We start from the raw sequence: 18,496 nt of genomic DNA, 5'->3' as shown, positions 1-18,496 counted from the left end.
GTTGCAGGACAACACCTTAAATAATAAACGGAACTGTTTGAAGCACGTTAGTTCTTTTTGATACAGCACCGCACCTGGGAGAAACTGGAGAAGGCGCAAATGAAAATGAAATCGAAAAGGCCCAAAACCGCACTTTCGATGTGAGTTGACCAAGTTCTGGTTATGTTACCCGTTGCAAGCTCACTTTTCAGGCCCTTACCTCATAGTGAATAGTAATAAATAAATCTGGATTACATCATCGCCACACCGGAGCACAGAGACAAAAAAACCTGACAAAAAGAACATACTTCATCCGCTACGATCGGAGAAGTCGATGGAAACCGGTATGTTCTGCCTGTGGCCACTGCTGTCACTGTAGAATATAGTCTTCCTCAAGAGCACGAGGAAAGCTCAATAGAACCGTCCTTCAAAAGAACTACACTGGACTTTATGCAAACTGGAAACCCCATATCCCGAGGCCGCATTTATTGTAGCTTGGGATTTTTGACAAAGCAAATTTGAGTAAAACCCAACCAACACAATGATTGTAGTACCTCGCCCTGGTAAATCATTGAACCACTGCTACTCAACTTTCCGCTACCAAGGACTCGCAAGGCTGCCGGCCCAAATGGCATCCCTAGCCGCGTCCTCAGAGCGTGCGCAGACCAGCTGATTGGAGTGTTTACGGACATGTTCAATCTCTCCCTATCCCAGTCTGCTGTCCCCACATGCTTCAAGATGGTCACCACTGTTCCTGTACCCAAGAACTAAATGACTATCGCCCCGTAGTACTCACTTCTGTCATCATGAAGTGCTTTGAGAGACTAGTCAAGGATCATATCACCTCTACCTTATCTGACACCTCAGACCCACTTCAATTTGCTTACCGCCCTAATATATTCACAGAAGATAAAATCGCCATTGCGCTGCACACTACCCTATCCTATCTGGACAACAGGAATAGCTATGTAAGAATGCTGTTCATTGACTATCGCTCAGCATTCAACACCATAGTACCCTCCAAACTCATCATTAAGCTGGAGGCCCTGGGTCTGAACCCCGCCCTGTGCAACTGGGTCCTGAACTTCCTGACGGCCGCCCCCCAGTAGTAGGCCTGATTCGTCATTTTTTGTAGACAACCTACAGGGAGGAGGTGAGGGCCCTGGGAGAGTGGTGCCAGGAAAATAACCTCTCACTCAATGTCAAAGGAGCTGATCGTGGACTTCAGGAAACAGCAGAGGGAGCACGCCCCCTATCCACATCGACGGGACTGCAGTGGAGAAGGTGGGAAGCTTCAAGTTCCTCGGCGTACACATCATGGACAAACTGAAATGGTCCACCCACACAGACAGCGTGGTGAAGAAGGCGCAACACCTCTTCAACCTCAGCAGACTAAAGAAATTTGCCTTGGCCTCTAAAACCCTCACAAACTTTTACAGATGCACAATTGAGAGCATCCTGTCGGACTGTCTGCAGCATTGAAGGTCCCCAACAACACAGTGGCCTCCATCATTCTTAAATAGAAGTTTGGAACCACCAATACTCTTCCTAGAGCTGGCCAAACTGATCAATCGGGGGAGAAGAGCCTTGGTCAGGGAGGTGACCAAGAACCCGATGGTCACTCTGACAGAGCTCCAGAGTTCCTCTGTAGAGATGGGAGAACCTTCCAGAAGGACAACCATCTCTGCAGCACTTCCGTTATGGTACAGTGGCCAGACGGAAGCCACTCCTCAGTAAAAGGCACATGACAGCCCGCTTGGAGTAAAATGCACCTAGGACTCTGACCATGACCAATAAACCAAGCTTGAACTCTTTGGCCTGAATACCAAGCATCACATCTGGAGGAAACCTGGCACCATGCTTACGGTGAAGCATGGTGGTTGCAGCATGAGGCTGTGGGGATGTTTTTCAGCGGCAGGGACTGGGAGACTAGTCAGGATCGAGGGAAAGATGACCGGAGCAAAGTACAGAGAGATCCTTGATGAAAACCTTCTCCAGAGAGCTCAGGACCTCAGACTTGGGTGAAGGTTCACCTTTCAACAGGACAACAACCCTAAGCACACAGCCAAGACAACACAGGAATGGTTTTGGGAAAGGTCAATGAATGTCCTTGAGTGGACCAGCCAGAGCCAGGACTTGAACCTGATCGAACATCTCTGGAGACCTGAAAATAGCTGTGCAGAGACGCTCCCCATCCAACCTGACAGAGCTTGAGAGGATCTGCAGAGTAGAATGGGAGAAAATCCCCAAATACAGGTGTGACAAACTTGTAGCATCATACCAAAGAAGACTCGAGGCTGTAATCGCTGCCAAAGGTGTTTCAACAAAGTACTGAGTAAAGGGTCTGAATACTTATGTAAATGTGATATTTAAGTGTATTATTTTTAATACATTTGTAAAAATGTCTAAAACCAATTTTTCTTTGTCATTATGGGGTATTGTGTGTAGATTGAAAAGGGGAAAACATCGATTTAATCAATTTTAGAATAAGGCTGGTACGTAACAAAATGTGGAAAAAGTCAAGGGGTCTGAATACTTTCTGAATGCACTGTAGATAGACAGATAGCGTAGCTCCGTACCCATCTTAGATTTCCCGTCCTCATACTTGGTGCGTTGGAGAACATGGTGGACTATTCTGCTTCTGGTGGAGTTGGAGAAGAAGGTCTGTCTGTTGTTGATGGTAAAACTGAGAAAAGAAAGTAAAACCAACAAAATGTCAGCATTATTATGTTACAGTATATCATCCATATAACGGAAGAGAGAACCAACTGTCACTCCTGCTCCCTCCCTCCGACGTCAGCGGTCTATTAACCACCGGTCCTGGCAACCCACATTGAGCACACCTGGCAACCCACATTACACACACCTGCTCCCCCATTATTACACACACCTGGTCATCATTTTCTCCTTGATTACTCCCCCTTTATTAATTAGCCCTCAGTTGTCATCGGTCATTAGGTGTTATTGTTTCCTCTCACGTTCAGTACGCTTCTCGTGTTTGTTCATTTGTATCGTTTCATTATTATAAGTCAGCTCCTGCACCTGCTTCCTGACTCCCGGCGTATACGTCACACCAACAACAAGCATTATTATGACACACAGTATGTCACCCATCAAACTGAGGAGAGAAGAAGAAACCAACAAGCTCTTTGTTAAGGCATTCAACAGTCAATCAGATACTTAAAAAAAATAACTTTACATCTAATATCGCCACTAAATTAGGGATTTCCAGGACCAAATGTCAGTAATTAGATTAAATTCTGAACAGAGAGCAAAAAAGCAATAACTCTTTATTTTTGTTTTATCCAAGAACAAAAGCTGTAAAAAGAGAATAAGGAGATTAAACCAAACTGGCAGAGAAACATGTACATGAGTTGAACTACTGACTTCCAACAAAAAGAAAGTTTGCATAAAGAAAGGGGGAGTTGTCGTAACAGAGACCGTAAAGAAAGGGGGACATGTCGTAACAGAGACTGTAAAGAAAGGGGGAGTTGTCGTAGAGACCGTAAAGAAAGGGGGAGTTGTCGTAACAGAGACCGTAAAGAAAGGGGGACATGTCGTAACAGAGACCGTAAAGAAAGGGGGACTTGTCGTAACAGAGACCGTAAAGAAAGGGGGACTTGTCGTAACAGAGACCGTAAAGAAAGGGGGACTTGTCGTAACAGACACCGTAAAGAAAGGGGGACTTGTCGTAACAGAGACGGTAAAGAAAGGGGGATTTGTCAAAGAGACGGTAAAGAAAGGGGGATTTGTCAAAGAGACGGTAAAGAAAGGGGGAGTTGTCAAAGAGACCTTAAAGAAAGGGGGAGTTGTCGTAACAGAGACGGCAAAGAAAGGGGGAGTTGTCATAGAGACGGTAAAGAAAGGGGGATTTGTCAAAGAGACGGTAAAGAAAGGGGGAGCTGTCAGAGACAGTAAATAAAGGGGGAGTTGTCAGAGACCGAAAAGGGGGAGTTGTCATAGAGACAGTAAAGAAAGGGGGAGTTATCATAGAGACCATAAAGAAAGGGGGAGTTGTCAGAGACCGTAAAGAAAGGGGGAGTTGTCAGAGACAGAAAAGAAAGGGGGAGTTGTCGTAGAGACCAAAATGAAAGGGGGAGTTGTCATAGAGACAGTAAAGAAAGGGGGAGTTGTCATAGAGACCGAAAAGAAAGGGGGAGTTGACATAGAGACAGTAAAAAAGGGGGAGTTGTCAGAGACCGAAAAGCAAGGGGGAGTTGTCAGAGACAGAAAAGAAAGGGGGAGTTGTCAGAGACAGAAAAGAGGGAGTTGTCAGAGACAGTAAATAAAGGGGGAGCTGTCAGAGACAGTAAATAAAGGGGGAGTTGTCATAGAGACAGTAAATAAAGGGGGAGTTGTCATAGAGACAGTAAAGAAAGGGGGAGTTGTCATAGAGACAGTAAATAAAGGGGGAGTTGTCATAGAGACAGTAAAGAAAGGGGGAGTTGTCATAGAGACAGTAAATAAAGGGGGAGCTGTCAGAGACAGTAAATAAAGGGGGAGTTGTCATAGAGACAGTAAAGAAAGGGGGAGTTGTCATAGAGACCAAAAAGAAAGGGGGAGTTGTCATAGAGACAGTAAAGAAAGGGGGAGTTGTCAGAGACCGAAAAGAAAGGGGGAGTTGTCATAGAGACAGAAAAGGGGGAGTTGTCAGAGACAGAAAAGGGGGAGTTGTCAGAGACAGAAAAGAACGAGGAAGTTGTCAGGGACAGAAAAGGGGGAGTTGTCAGAGACAGAAAAGAACGGGGAAGTTGTCATAGAGACCGAAAAGAAAGGGGGAGTTGTCATAGAGACAGGAAAGAAAGGGGGAGTTGTCATAGAGACAGGAAAGAAAGGGGGAGTTGTCATAGAGACGGCAGCTGCCGTTATGAACTGTATTATAGCATCTTTATCTGCAGTCATTCTATCATCATTTCGTCCTCCTCTGTTGCCTCCAATTCACACAAACACATAACATTTCATACAAGCCAGTCTATTTTACAAGTGATGGGAGGATTGAGATGCTAGCAGGGGAGATGATCATAACAGAGACAGAACACTGTCTAAAGATAACTTGGTCTCTTCCTCCTCTGTTTACACCTCCAGTGTAGCCTGTAACAAACACACATATGAGCCAGTCTCTCTCACAAGCTGTTCGTGTCAGATTGACTGTTTGTGTTGTAGTGACTGGGGAAAGGGTAAGGCTTAGGTTAGGGGGTTGAGGTAAGGGTTAGGGTTAGGGGGTTGAGGTTAGGGTTAGGTTAGGGGGTTGAGGTAAGGGTTAGGGGGTTGAGGTAAGGGTTAGGGGGTTGAGGTAAGGGTTAGGTTAGGGGGTTGAGGTAAGGGTTAGGGGGTTGAGGTTAGGGTTAGGTTAGGGGGTTGAGGTAAGGGTCAGGTTAGGGGGTTGAGGTTAGGGTTAGGGGGTTGAGGTTAGGGTTAGGGGGTTGAGGTAAGGGTTAGGTTAGGGGGTTGAGGTAAGGGTTAGATTAGGGGGTTGAGGTAAGGGTTAGGGGGTTGAGGTAAGGGTTAGGGTGTTGAGGTTAGGGCTAGGTTAGGGGGTTGAGGTAAGGGTTAGGGGGTTGAGGTAAGGGTTAGGGTTAGGGGGCTGAGGTAAGGGTTAGATTAGGGGGTTGAGGTAAGGGTTTGGGAGTTGAGGTAAGGGTTAGGGGGTTGAGGTAAGGGTTAGGGGGTTGAGGTTAGGGTTAGGGGGTCGAGGTTAGGGTTAGGGTTAGGGGGTTGAGGTAAGGGTTAGATTAGGGGGTTGAGGTAAGGGTTTGGGAGTTGAGGTAAGGGTTAGGGTTAGGGGGTTGAGGTAAGGGTTAGATTAGGGGGTAGAGGTAAGGGTTTGGGAGTTGAGGTAAGGGTTAGGGGGTTGAGGTAAGGGTTAGGGGGTTGAGGTTAGGGTTAGGGGGTTGAGGTTAGGGTTAGGTTAGGGGGTTGAGGTAAGGGTTTGGGGGTTGAGGTAAGGGTTTGGGGGTTGAGGTAAGGGTTAGGTTAGGAGGTTGAGGTTAGGGTTAGGTTAGGGGGTTAGGGTTAGGTTAGGGGGTTGAGGTAAGGGTTTGGGGGTTGAGGTAAGGGTTAGGGGGTTGAGGTAAGGGTTAGGTTAGGGGTTTGGGGTTAGGGTTAGGTTAGGGGGTTGAGGTAAGGGTTAGGGTTAGGGGGTTGAGGTAAGGGTTAGGTTAGGGGGTTGAGGTTAGGGTTAGGGGTTTGAGGTTAGGGTTAGGGGGTTGAGGTTAGGGTTAGGGTTAGGGGTTGAGGTTAGGGTTAGGGGGTTGAGGTAAGGGTTAGGTTAGGGGTTTGAGGTTAGGATTAGGGGGTTGAGGTTAGGGTTAGGGGGTTGAGGTTAGGGTTAGGGGGTTGATGTTAGGGTTAGGGGGTTGAGGTAAGGGTTAGGTTAGGGGGTTGAGGTAAGGGTTAGGTTAGGGGGTTGAGGTTAGGTTTAGTTTAGGGGGTTAGGGTTAGGTTAGGGGGTTGAGGTAAGGGTTAGGGGGTTGAGGTAAGGGTTAGGGGGTTGAGGTAAGGGTTAGGTTAGGGGTTTGAGGTTAGGGTTAGGTTAGGGGGTTGAGGTAAGGGTTAGGTTAGGGGGTTGAGGTAAGGGTTAGGGGGTTTAGGTAAGGGTTAGGGGGTTGAGGTAAGGGTTAGGGTTAGGGGGTTAAGGTAAGGGTTAGGGGGTTGAGGTTAGGGTTGGGGGGTTGAGGTAAGGGTCAGGTTAGGGGGTTGAGGTTAGGGTTAGGGGGTTGAGGTTAGGGTTAGGGTTAGGGGGTTGAGGTAAGGGTTAGGTTAGGGGGTTGAGGTAAGGGTTAGGGTTAGGTTAGGGGGTTGAGGTAAGGGTTAGGGGGTTGAGGTAAGGGTTAGGTTAGGGGGTTGAGGTAAGGGTTAGATTAGGGGGTTGAGGTTAGGGTTAGGGGGTTGAGGTAAGGGTTAGGGGGTTGAGGTAAGGGTCAGGTTAGGGGGTTGAGGGTTAGGGTTAGGGTTAGGGTTAGGGGGTTGAGATAAGGGTTAGGTTAGGGGGTTGAGGTTAGGGTTAGGTTAGGGGGTTGAGGTAAGGGTTAGGTTAGGTGGTAAAGGTTAGGGTTAGGGGGTTGAGGTAAGGGTTAGGTTGGGGGGTTGAGGTTAGGGTCAGGTTAGGGGGTTGAGGTAAGGGTTAGGTTAGGGGGTTGATGTAAGGGTTAGGGGGTTGAGGTAAGGGTTAGGGTTAGGTTAGGGGGTTGAGGTAAGGGTTAGGGTTAGGTTAGGGGGTTGAGGTAAGGGTTAGGGTTATGGTGTTGAGGTAAGGGTTAGGGGTTGAGGTAAGGGTTAGGTTAGGGGGTTGAGGTATGTGTTAGGGTTAGTTTAGGGGGTTGAGGTAAGGGTTAGGGTTAGGGCGTTGAGGTTAGGGTTAGGTTAGGGGGTTGAGGTAAGGGTTAGGGTTAGGTTAGGGGGTTGAGGTAAGGGTTAGGGTTAGGGCGTTGAGGTTAGGGTTAGGGTTAGGTTAGGGGGTTGAGGTTAGGGTTAGGTTAGGGGGTTGAGGTTAGGGTTAGGTTAGGGGGTTGAGCTAGGGTTAGGGTTAGGGGGTTGAGGTAAGGGTTAGGGTTAGGGGTTGAGGTAAGGGTTAGGTTAGGGGGTTGAGGTTAGGGTTAGGGTTAGGTTAGGGGGTTGAGGTTAGGGTTAGGTTAGGGGGTTGAGGTTAGGGTTAGGGTTAGGGGGTTGAGGTAAGGGTTAGGGTTAGGGGGTTGAGGTAAGGGTTAGGTAAGGGGTTTGAGGTAAGGGTTAGGGGGTTGAGGTAAGGGTTAGGGTTAGGGGGTTGAGGTAAGGGTTAGGTTAGGGGGTTGAGGTTAGGGTTAGGGGTTGAGGTTAGGGTTAGGGGGTTGAGTTAAGGGTTAGGTTGGGGGGATGAGGTAAGGGTTAGGTTGGGGGGTTGAGGTAAGGGTTAGGTTGGGGGTTTGAGGTAAGGGTTAGGTTAGGTTAGGGGGTTGAGGTAAGGGTTAGGTTGGGGGTTTGAGGTAAGGGTTAGGTTAGGGGGTTGAGGTAAGGGTTAGTTAGGGGGTTGAGGTTAGGGTTAGGGGGTTGAGGTAAGGGTTAGGGGGTTGAGGTTAGGGTTAGGTTAGGGGGTTGAGGTAAGGGTTAGGTTAGCGGGTTGAGGTAAGGGCTAGGTTAGGGGGTTGAGGTTAGGGTTAGGGGGTTGAGGTTAGGGTTTGGTTAGGGGGTTGAGGTAAGGGCTAGGGCTAGGTTAGGGGGTTGAGGTTAGGGTCAGGTTAGGGGGTTGAGGTAAGGGTTAGGGGGTTGAGGTTAGGGTCAGGTTAGGGGGTTGAGGTAAGGGTTAGGGGGTTGAGGTAAGGGTTAGGGTTTGGGGGTTGAGGTAAGGGTTAGGGGGTTGAGGTTAGGGTCAGGTTAGGGGGTTGAGGTGAGGGTTAGGGGGTTGATGTAAGGGTTAGGGTTAGGGGGTTGAGGTTAGGGTCAGGTTAGGGGGTTGAGGTAAGGGTTAGGGGGTTGAGGTTAGGGTTAGGTTAGGGGGTTGAGGTAAGGGTTAGGTTAGGGGGTTGAGGTTAGGGTTAGGGAGTTGAGGTTAGGGTTAGGGGGTTGAGGTTAGGGTTAGGGGGTTGAGGTTAGGGTTAGGGGGTTGAGGTTAGGGTTAGGGGGTTGAGGTTAGGGTCAGGTTAGGGGGTTGAGGTAAGGGTTAGGTTGGGGGGTTGATGTTAGGGTTAGGGTTAGGGGTTGAGGTTAGGGTTAGGGTTAGGGGGTTGAGGTTAGGGTTAGGTTAGGGGGTTGAGGTAAGGGTTAGGTTAGGGGGTTGAGGTTAGGGTTAGGGGGTTGAGGTTAGGGTTAGGTTAGCGGGTTGAGGTTAGGGTTGGGGGGTTGAGGTAAGGGTTAGGGGGTTGAGGTTAGGGTAGGGTTAGGGGGTTGAGGTTAGGGTTAGGTTAGGGGGTTGAGGTAAGGGTTAGGTTAGGGGGTTGAGGTTAGGGTTAGGGGGTTGAGGTTAGGGTTAGGGGGTTGAGGTTAGGGTTAGGGTTAGGGGTTTGAGGTTAGGGTTAGGTTAGGGGGTTGAGGTTAGGGTTAGGTTAGGGGGTTGAGGTAAGGGTTAGGTTAGGGGGTTGAGGTTAGGGTTAGGGGGTTGAGGTAAGGGTTAGGTTAGGGGGTTGAGGTAAGGGTTAGGTTAGGGGGTTGAGGTACGGGTTAGGGGGTTGAGGTTAGGGTCAGGTTAGGGGGTTGAGGTTAGGGTCAGGTTAGGGGGTTGAGGTAAGGGTTAGGGGGTTGAGGTTAGGGTCAGGTTAGGGGGTTGAGGTAAGGGTTAGGGGGTTGAGGTTAGGGTCAGGTTAGGGGGTTGAGGTAAGGGTCAGGTTAGGGGGTTGAGGTAAGGGTCAGGTTAGGGGGTTGAGGTAAGGGTTAGGGTTAGGGGGTTGAGGTAAGGGTTAGGGTTAGGAAGTTGAGGTAAGGGTTAGGGTTAGGGGGTTGAGGTAAGGGTTAGGGGGTTGAGATAAGGGTTAGGTTAGGGGGTTGAGGTTAGGGTTAGGTTAGGGGGTTGAGGTAAGGGTTAGGTTAGGTGGTTGAGGTTAGGGTTAGGGGGTTGAGGTAAGGGTTAGGTTGGGGGGTTGAGGTTAGGGTCAGGTTAGGGGGTTGAGGTAAGGGTTGGGTTAGGGGGTTGATGTAAGGGTTAGGGGGTTGAGGTAAGGGTTAGGGTTATGGTGTTGAGGTAAGGGTTAGGGGTTGAGGTAAGGGTTAGGTTAGGGGGTTGAGGTATGTGTTAGGGTTAGGTTAGGGGGTTGAGGTAAGGGTTAGGGTTAGGGCGTTGAGGTTAGGGTTAGGTTAGGTGGTTGAGGTAAGGGTTAGGGTTAGGTTAGGGGGTTGAGGTAAGGGTTAGGGTTAGGGCGTTGAGGTTAGGGTTAGGGTTAGGTTAGGGGGTTGAGGTTAGGGTTAGGTTAGGGGGTTGAGGTTAGGGTTAGGTTAGGGGGTTGAGGTTAGGGTTAGGTTAGGGGGTTGAGGTTAGGGTTAGGGTTAGGGGGTTGAGGTAAGGGTTAGGGTTAGGGCTTGAGGTAAGGGTTAGGTTAGGGGGTTGAGGTTAGGGTTAGGGTTAGGTTAGGGGGTTGAGGTTAGGGTTAGGTTAGGGGGTTGATGTTAGGGTTAGGGTTAGGGGGTTGAGGTAAGGGTTAGGGTTAGGGGGTTGAGGTAAGGGTTAGGTTAGGGGGTTGAGGTAGGGTTAGGGTTAGGGGGTTGAGGTAAGGGTTAGGTTGGGGGGATGAGGTAAGGGTTAGGTTGGGGGGTTGAGGTAAGGGTTAGGTTGGGGGTTTGAGGTAAGGGTTAGGTTAGGGGGTTGAGGTAAGGGTTAGGTTGGGGGTTTGAGGTAAGGGTTAGGTTAGGGGGTTGAGGTAAGGGTTAGTTAGGGGGTTGAGGTTAGGGTTAGGGGGTTGAGGTAAGGGTTAGGGGGTTGAGGTTAGGGTTAGGTTAGGGGGTTGAGGTAAGGGCCAGGTTAGGGGGTTGAGGTAAGGGTTAGGTTAGGGGGTTGAGGTAAGGGTTAGGTTAGGGGGTTGAGGTTAGGGTTTGGTTAGGGGGTTGAGGTAAGGGTTAGGTTAGGGGGTTGAGGTAAGGGTTAGGGTTAGGTTAGGGGGTTGAGGTAAGGGTTAGGGGGTTGAGGTAAGGGTCAGGTTAGGGGGTTGAGGTAAGGGTTAGGGCTAGGGCTAGTTTAGGGGGTTGAGGTTAGGGTCAGGTTAGGGGGTTGAGGTAAGGGTTAGGGGGTTGAGGTTAGGATCAGGTTAGGGGGTTGAGGTAAGGGTTAGGGGGTTGAGGTAAGGGTTAGGTTAGGGGGTTGAGGTTAGGGTCAGGTTAGGGGGTTGAGGTAAGGGTTAGGGGGTTGAGGTTAGGGTTAGGTTAGGGGGTTGAGGTAAGGGTTAGGGGGTTGAGGTTAGGGTTAGGGGGTTGAGGTTAGGGTTAGGGGGTTGAGGTTAGGGTTAGGGGGTTGAGGTTAGGGTTAGGGGGTTGAGGTTAGGGTCAGGTTAGGGGGTTGAGGTAAGGGTTAGGTTGGGGGGTTGAGGTTAGGGTTAGGGTTAGGGGGTTGAGGTTAGGGTTAGGTTAGGGGGTTGAGGTAAGGGTTAGGGTTAGGGGGTTGAGGTTAGGGTTAGGGTTAGGGGGTTGAGGTTAGGGTTAGGTTAGGGGGTTGAGGTAAGGGTTAGGGTTAGGGGGTTGAGGTTAGGGTTAGGGTTAGGGTGTTGAGGTAAGGGTTAGGGTTTGGGGGTTGAGGTAAGGGTTAGGGGGTTGAGGTTAGGGTCAGGTTAGGGGGTTGAGGTAAGGGTTAGGGGGTTGATGTAAGGGTTAGGGTTAGGGGGTTGAGGTTAGGGTCAGGTTAGGGGGTTGAGGTAAGGGTTAGGGGGTTGAGGTTAGGGTTAGGTTAGGGGGTTGAGGTAAGGGTTAGGTTAGGGGGTTGAGGTTAGGGTTAGGGAGTTGAGGTTAGGGTTAGGGGGTTGAGGTTAGGGTTAGGGGGTTGAGGTTAGGGTTAGGGGGTTGAGGTTAGGGTTAGGGGGTTGAGGTTAGGGTCAGGTTAGGGGGTTGAGGTAAGGGTTAGGTTGGGGGGTTGATGTTAGGGTTAGGGTTAGGGGTTGAGGTTAGGGTTAGGGTTAGGGGGTTGAGGTTAGGGTTAGGTTAGGGGGTTGAGGTAAGGGTTAGGTTAGGGGGTTGAGGTTAGGGTTAGGGGGTTGAGGTTAGGGTTAGGGGGTTGAGGTTAGGGTTAGGGTTAGGGGTTTGAGGTTAGGGTTAGGTTAGGGGGTTGAGGTTAGGGTTAGGTTAGGGGGTTGAGGTAAGGGTTAGGTTAGGGGGTTGAGGTTAGGGTTAGGGGGTTGAGGTAAGGGTTAGGTTAGGGGGTTGAGGTAAGGGTTAGGTTAGGGGGTTGAGGTACGGGTTAGGGGGTTGAGGTTAGGGTCAGGTTAGGGGGTTGAGGTTAGGGTTAGGTTAGGGGGTTGAGGTAAGGGTTAGGGGGTTGAGGTTAGGGTCAGGTTAGGGGGTTGAGGTAAGGGTTAGGGGGTTGAGGTTAGGGTCAGGTTAGGGGGTTGAGGTAAGGGTCAGGTTAGGGGGTTGAGGTAAGGGTCAGGTTAGGGGGTTGAGGTAAGGGTCAGGTTAGGGGGTTGAGGTAAGGGTTAGGGTTAGGGGGTTGAGGTAAGGGTTAGGGTTAGGAAGTTGAGGTAAGGGTTAGGGTTAGGGGGTTGAGGTAAGGGTTAGGGGGTTGAGATAAGGGTTAGGTTAGGGGGTTGAGGTTAGGGTTAGGTTAGGGGGTTGAGGTAAGGGTTAGGTTAGGTGGTTGAGGTTAGGGTTAGGGGCTTGAGGTAAGGGTTAGGTTGGGGGGTTGAGGTTAGGGTCAGGTTAGGGGGTTGAGGTAAGGGTTGGGTTAGGGGGTTGATGTAAGGGTTAGGGGGTTGAGGTAAGGGTTAGGGTTATGGTGTTGAGGTAAGGGTTAGGGGTTGAGGTAAGGGTTAGGTTAGGGGGTTGAGGTATGTGTTAGGGTTAGGTTAGGGGGTTGAGGTAAGGGTTAGGGTTAGGGCGTTGAGGTTAGGGTTAGGTTAGGTGGTTGAGGTAAGGGTTAGGGTTAGGTTAGGGGGTTGAGGTAAGGGTTAGGGTTAGGGCGTTGAGGTTAGGGTTAGGGTTAGGTTAGGGGGTTGAGGTTAGGGTTAGGTTAGGGGGTTGAGGTTAGGGTTAGGTTAGGGGGTTGAGGTTAGGGTTAGGGTTAGGGGGTTGAGGTAAGGGTTAGGGTTAGGGCTTGAGGTAAGGGTTAGGTTAGGGGGTTGAGGTTAGGGTTAGGGTTAGGTTAGGGGGTTGAGGTTAGGGTTAGGTTAGGGGGTTGAGGTTAGGGTTAGGGTTAGGGGGTTGAGGTAAGGGTTAGGGTTAGGGGGTTGAGGTAAGGGTTAGGTTAGGGGGTTGAGGTAAGGGTTAGGGGGTTGAGGTAAGGGTTAGGGTTAGGGGGTTGAGGTAAGGGTTAGGTTAGGGGGTTGAGGTTAGGGTTAGGGGTTGAGGTTAGGGTTAGGGGGTTGAGGTAAGGGTTAGGTTGGGGGGATGAGGTAAGGGTTAGGTTGGGGGGTTGAGGTAAGGGTTAGGTTGGGGGTTTGAGGTAAGGGTTAGGTTAGGGGGTTGAGGTAAGGGTTAGGTTGGGGGTTTGAGGTAAGGGTTAGGTTAGGGGGTTGAGGTAAGGGTTAGTTAGGGGGTTGAGGTTAGGGTTAGGGGGTTGAGGTAAGGGTTAGGGGGTTGAGGTTAGGGTTAGGTTAGGGGGTTGAGGTAAGGGCCAGGTTAGGGGGTTGAGGTAAGGGTTAGGTTAGGGGGTTGAGGTAAGGGTTAGGTTAGGGGGTTGAGGTTAGGGTTTGGTTAGGGGGTTGAGGTAAGGGTTAGGTTAGGGGGTTGAGGTAAGGGTTAGGGTTAGGTTAGGGGGTTGAGGTAAGGGTTAGGGGGTTGAGGTAAGGGTCAGGTTAGGGGGTTGAGGTAAGGGTTAGGGCTAGGGCTAGTTTAGGGGGTTGAGGTTAGGGTCAGGTTAGGGGGTTGAGGTAAGGGTTAGGGGGTTGAGGTTAGGATCAGGTTAGGGGGTTGAGGTAAGGGTTAGGGGGTTGAGGTAAGGGTTAGGTTAGGGGGTTGAGGTTAGGGTTAGGGAGTTGAGGTTAGGGTTAGGGGGTTGAGGTTAGGGTTAGGGGGTTGAGGTTAGGGTTAGGGGGTTGAGGTTAGGGTTAGGGGGTTGAGGTTAGGGTTAGGGGGTTGAGGTTAGGGTCAGGTTAGGGGGTTGAGGTAAGGGTTAGGTTGGGGGGTTGAGGTTAGGGTTAGGGTTAGGGGGTTGAGGTTAGGGTTAGGTTAGGGGGTTGAGGTAAGGGTTAGGGTTAGGGGGTTGAGGTTAGGGTTAGGGTTAGGGGGTTGAGGTTAGGGTTAGGTTAGGGGGTTGAGGTAAGGGTTAGGTTAGGGGGTTGAGGTTAGGGTTAGGGGGTTGAGGTTAGGGTTAGGGTTAGGGGGTTGAGGTTAGGGTTAAGTTAGGGGGTTGAGGTAAGGGTTAGGTTAGGGGGTTGAGGTAAGGGTTAGGGGGTTGAGGTAAGGGTCAGGCTAGGGGGTTGAGGTAAGGGTTAGGGTTAGGGGGTTGAGGTAAGGGTTGGGTTGGGGGGTTGAGGTAAGGGTTAGGGGGTTGAGGTAAGGGTCAGGTTAGGGGGTTTAGGTAAGGGTTAGGTTAGGGGTTGAGGTAAGGGTTAAGGTTAGGGAGTTGAGGTTAGGGTTAAGGTTAGGGCGTTGAGGTTAGGGTTAGGTTATGGGGTTGATGTAAGGGTTAGGTTAGGGGGTTGAGGTAAGGGTTAGGGGGTTGAGGTAAGGGTCAGGTTAGGGGGTTTAGGTAAGGGTTAGGTTAGGGGTTGAGGTAAGGGTTAAGGTTAGGGAGTTGAGGTTAGGGTTAAGGTTAGGGCGTTGAGGTTAGGGTTAGGTTATGGGGTTGATGTAAGGGTTAGGTTAGGGGGTTGAGGTAAGGGTTAGGGGGTTGAGGTAAGGGTTAGGGGGTTGAGGTAAGGGTCAGGTTAGGGGGTTGAGGTAAGGGTCAGGTTAGGGGGTTGAGGTAAGGGTTAGGTTAGGGGGTTGAGGTAAGGGTTAGGGGGTTGAGGTTAGGGTTAGGGGGTTGAGGTAAGGGTCAGGTTAGGGGGTTGAGGTAAGGGTTAGGGGGTTGAGGTAAGGGTAAGGGTTAGGGGGTTGAGGTTAGGGTTAGGTTAGGGGGTTGAGGTAAGGGTTAGGTTAGGGGGTTGAGGTAAGGGTTAGGGGGTTGAGGTAAGGGTTAGGGGGTTGAGGTAAGGGTTAGGGGGTTGAGGTAAGGGTTAGGGGGTTGAGTTAAGGGTTAGGGGGTTGAGGTAAGGGTTAGGGGGTTGAGGTAAGGGTTAGGGGGTTGAGGTAAGGGTTAGGGGGTTGAGGTAAGGGTTAGGTTAGGGGGTTGAGGTAAGGGTTAGGTTAGGGGGTTGAGGTAAGGGTTAGGGTTAGGGGGTTGAGGTTAGGGTCAGGGGGTTGAGGTAAGGGTTAGGGGGTTGAGGTAAGGGTTAGGTTAGGGGGTTGAGGTAAGGGTTAGGTTAGGGGGTTGAGGTAAGGGTTAGGGTTAGGGGGTTGAGGTTAGGGTCAGGGGGTTAGGTATAGAACCTACTGGTGCATGCGTGCCCTGCTGAACGGGGCTGTATAGCAGTCTGTCTCCTCTAGGTCAGGTAGGGCCTCTTTGTCCAGCTTCATGGGGTTCCTGGGTAACCAGCTCTTTATCTGACGACACCTCAGATGGAACCGGCTTCAGGGAGAGAGGACACAGAGAAAATCAGATTCATTTACCAGGATTAGCCTAGCAACAAACCACATAGGGTTTTAATTTACCAGGATTAGCCTAGTAAGAGACCATACAGGGTTTTAATTTACCAAGATTAGCCTAGCAATAGACCACATAGGGTTAATTTACCAATATTATTCCAGATATCGTTTTATTTTATCAATGATAATAATTAAAATCACATAGAAATCACATTTTGCATTTTTACAGTCAAACACTCAATAGAAGACTTCATTATTATGTCTTGTTTACTTTGCAGCAGACACTCTTTAGTGATTCAGGGTGACTTATTATTGGGCTTAAAAGAGCTTAATATCGCACATTCGTATACATAACACAACATGTTTAAATAGCAGGATAAACTAATCCTGAACTCATTCATTAAATCGTGAATTAATTCCTCTGAGGTAGAGTATTATGACAGTTTGACCCAATCACCCTCCCTGATCTAATCACGTTTTATCTTCTTCTAACCAACTCCTGATGGCCCATGATCAATGGTTGCAGATTTTGATTATTTTGATTTTTTTTAACCTTTTTTTCTCCCCAATTTCGTGGTATCTAATTGTTAGTAGTTACAGTCTTGTCTCATCGCTACAACTCCCGTACAGACTCGGGAGAGGCGAATTTCGAGAGCCATGCGTCCTCCGAAACACAACCCAACCAAGCCGCACTGCTTCTTGACACAATGACCACTTAACCAGGAAGCCAGCCGCACCAATGTGTCGGAGGAGGAAACACCGTACACCTGGCGACTGTTTCAGCCTGGGCTGCACCCGTTCCGCTACAGGAGTTGCTAGTCTGCGATGAGACAAAGATATCCCTGCCGGCCAAACCCTCCCTAACACGGACGACGCTAGGCCAAATGTGCGCCTCCCCATGGACCTCCCTGTCGCGGCCGGCTGCGACAGAGCCTGGACTCAAACCCAGAATCTCTGGTGGCACAGACTGGCTCCATCTTAATATATCATCCAGTGTAGCAGTGGGACTCTGGACTCCAGAACAAACTTCCCTGCCTTCTTGTCCGTGTCTTTCTACCTCTATCTCTTTCTGTTCTCTCTATTCTACAAATAAAATAACAGCTACAGCTCACGGTGATGCCAACAGGGCCACTCCAGCTGTGTTAACTACGACTTCGACCACGGGCTCATCACCATCACGGTGATGCCAACAGGGCCACTCCAGCTGTGTTAACTGCGACTTCGACCACGGGTTCAGCACCATCACGGTGATGTCAACAGGGCCACTCCAGCTGTGTTAACTACGACTTCGACCACGGGCTCATCACCATCACGGTGATGTCAACAGGGCCACTCCAGCTGTGTTAACTGCGACTTCGACCACGGGTTCAGCACCATTACGGTGATGTCAACAGGGCCACTCCAGCTGTGTTAACTACGACTTCGACCACGGGTTCATCACCATCCCGGTGATGTCAACAGGGCCACTCCAGCTGTGTTAACTACGACTTCGACCACGGGCTCATCACCATCACGGTGATGCCAACAGGGCCACTCCAGCTGTGTTAACTACGACTTCGACCACGGGCTCATCACCATCACGGTGATGCCAACAGGGCCACTCCAGCTGTGTTAACTACGACTTCGACCACGGGCTCATCACCATCACGGTGATGCCAACAGGGCCACTCCAGCTGTGTTAACTGCGACTTCGACCACGGGTTCAGCACCATCACGGTGATGTCAACAGGGCCACTCCAGCTGTGTTAACTACGACTTCGACCACGGGTTCAGCACCGTCACGGTGATGAATGCTCCCGATCCTGTATTTCATTAGAAGTGCTCTGCAGTGCTCAACCAGTCAAGCTCGGCATCACACTGTGCCTGAACCTAATAAGATATCATGTAAATCCACTTGCCTGCCCATAACTTTGCTCTTCCAATCCGTAAAGTACATTTTCTTCCTGAAAAAAAAACAACAACAATAAACAACAATAAATTAGAAGACATTGGTGGTTGGGTCGAAGAATCCAACCGGATCAATCCATACAAAGAGCTCCTAAAACTTTATTGAACAGGCTGTAGTTATAGATGTTTGCGAGTAGTTGTTAAAGCGCTTATGTCATGTATTATAATGCATTGTGTATAGCTCATAAGGCGTTATAAATGTGTATTATAATGCATTATGTCGAGGGTATTCATAGGAAGTGCTACCTGAATGGCATTCTGACATTCATCTGCTCAGCGTATTTACAGAGTGTGTCCCAGGGGGCGTGGATCTTCACAGACATGACGTCGGTGTTGGTCAGAGACGGCTTTCGAAGGGGACGAAATTGGAAATTAGCTCGTGACAAAGAAACGATGACAATATTTGAGAATATGCTCACGAGTGCCACCCCACTGGGCAAAAAAAAACTGGCTGAATCAATGTTGTCATTTCAACAACAAAAAGTATGTGATGACGTTGAGTCAACGTGGTAAAACTGATTGGATATGCAAAAAGTATGTGACGACGTGATTGGATATGCAAAAAGTAAGTGATGACGTGATTGGATATGCAAAAAGTATGTGATGACGTGATTGGATATGCAAAAAGTAAGTGATGACGTGATTGGATATGCAAAAAGTAAGTGATGACGTGATTTGATATGCAAAAAGTAAGTGATGACGTGATTGGATATGCAAAAAGTAAGTGATGACGTGATTGGATATGCAAAAAGTATGTGACGACGTGATTGGATATGCAAAAAGTAAGTGACGACGTGATTGGATATGCAAAAAGTATGTGACGACGTGATTGGATATGCAAAAAGTATGTGACGACGTGATTGGATATGCAAAAAGTATGTGACGACGTGATTGGATATGCAGAAAGTCATCAACGTTATTTCACCCCCCCCCCCCCCCCCCCCCCACTCCATTTTTCACCGAAATCAAATGACATGACGACATGTTTTGTTGATTTCACGTTGAATTCATGTTAGTGGGACAACCAAACCAAATGTAAATCAAAAGGAGACGGTGAACAGACACGTACGTGCCCAGTGGGACACCAATTTACCAAATAGTTAAATAATAGTTAAAACAAATTCAAGGCATTGTATAAAAATTCTCTGTAGTTTCTGTAACAAAAATACAAAGACAAATACAAACTTTGTCATTAATATAGAGCTGTAGGGGCAATGTGGGAAGAGTATGTACTATTTTAATGTAGTACACAGGAGTATGTACTATATTAATGTAGTATACAGTAGTAGAGTATGTACTATTTGAATGTAGTATACAGTAGTATAGTATATACTATATT

The 18,496-nt window shown here is 49.2% G+C and overlaps 1 protein-coding gene across 2 annotated transcripts in view; it reads right to left on the bottom strand.

The window, feature by feature from the left end:
- Positions 1–18,496, bottom strand: part of LOC129861945 (anoctamin-3-like) — a 110,301-nt gene that overhangs the window by 56,325 nt on the left and 35,480 nt on the right. For both annotated transcript variants that reach the window (XM_055933171.1, XM_055933172.1), the window contains 4 exons: positions 17,404–17,504; positions 17,109–17,153; positions 15,059–15,193; positions 2,559–2,665 (listed from right to left, as the gene is read on the bottom strand). In XM_055933171.1, the coding sequence (XP_055789146.1) occupies positions 2,559–2,665; positions 15,059–15,193; positions 17,109–17,153; positions 17,404–17,504 (388 nt within the window). The remainder of the gene's footprint in view (positions 1–2,558; positions 2,666–15,058; positions 15,194–17,108; positions 17,154–17,403; positions 17,505–18,496) is intronic.

Source organism: Salvelinus fontinalis, chromosome 9 (genome assembly GCF_029448725.1).
Source record: "Salvelinus fontinalis isolate EN_2023a chromosome 9, ASM2944872v1, whole genome shotgun sequence".
In the NCBI taxonomy this organism is placed as follows: Eukaryota; Metazoa; Chordata; class Actinopteri; order Salmoniformes; family Salmonidae; genus Salvelinus; species Salvelinus fontinalis.
This window is presented reverse-complemented; position numbering and strand designations above follow the sequence as displayed.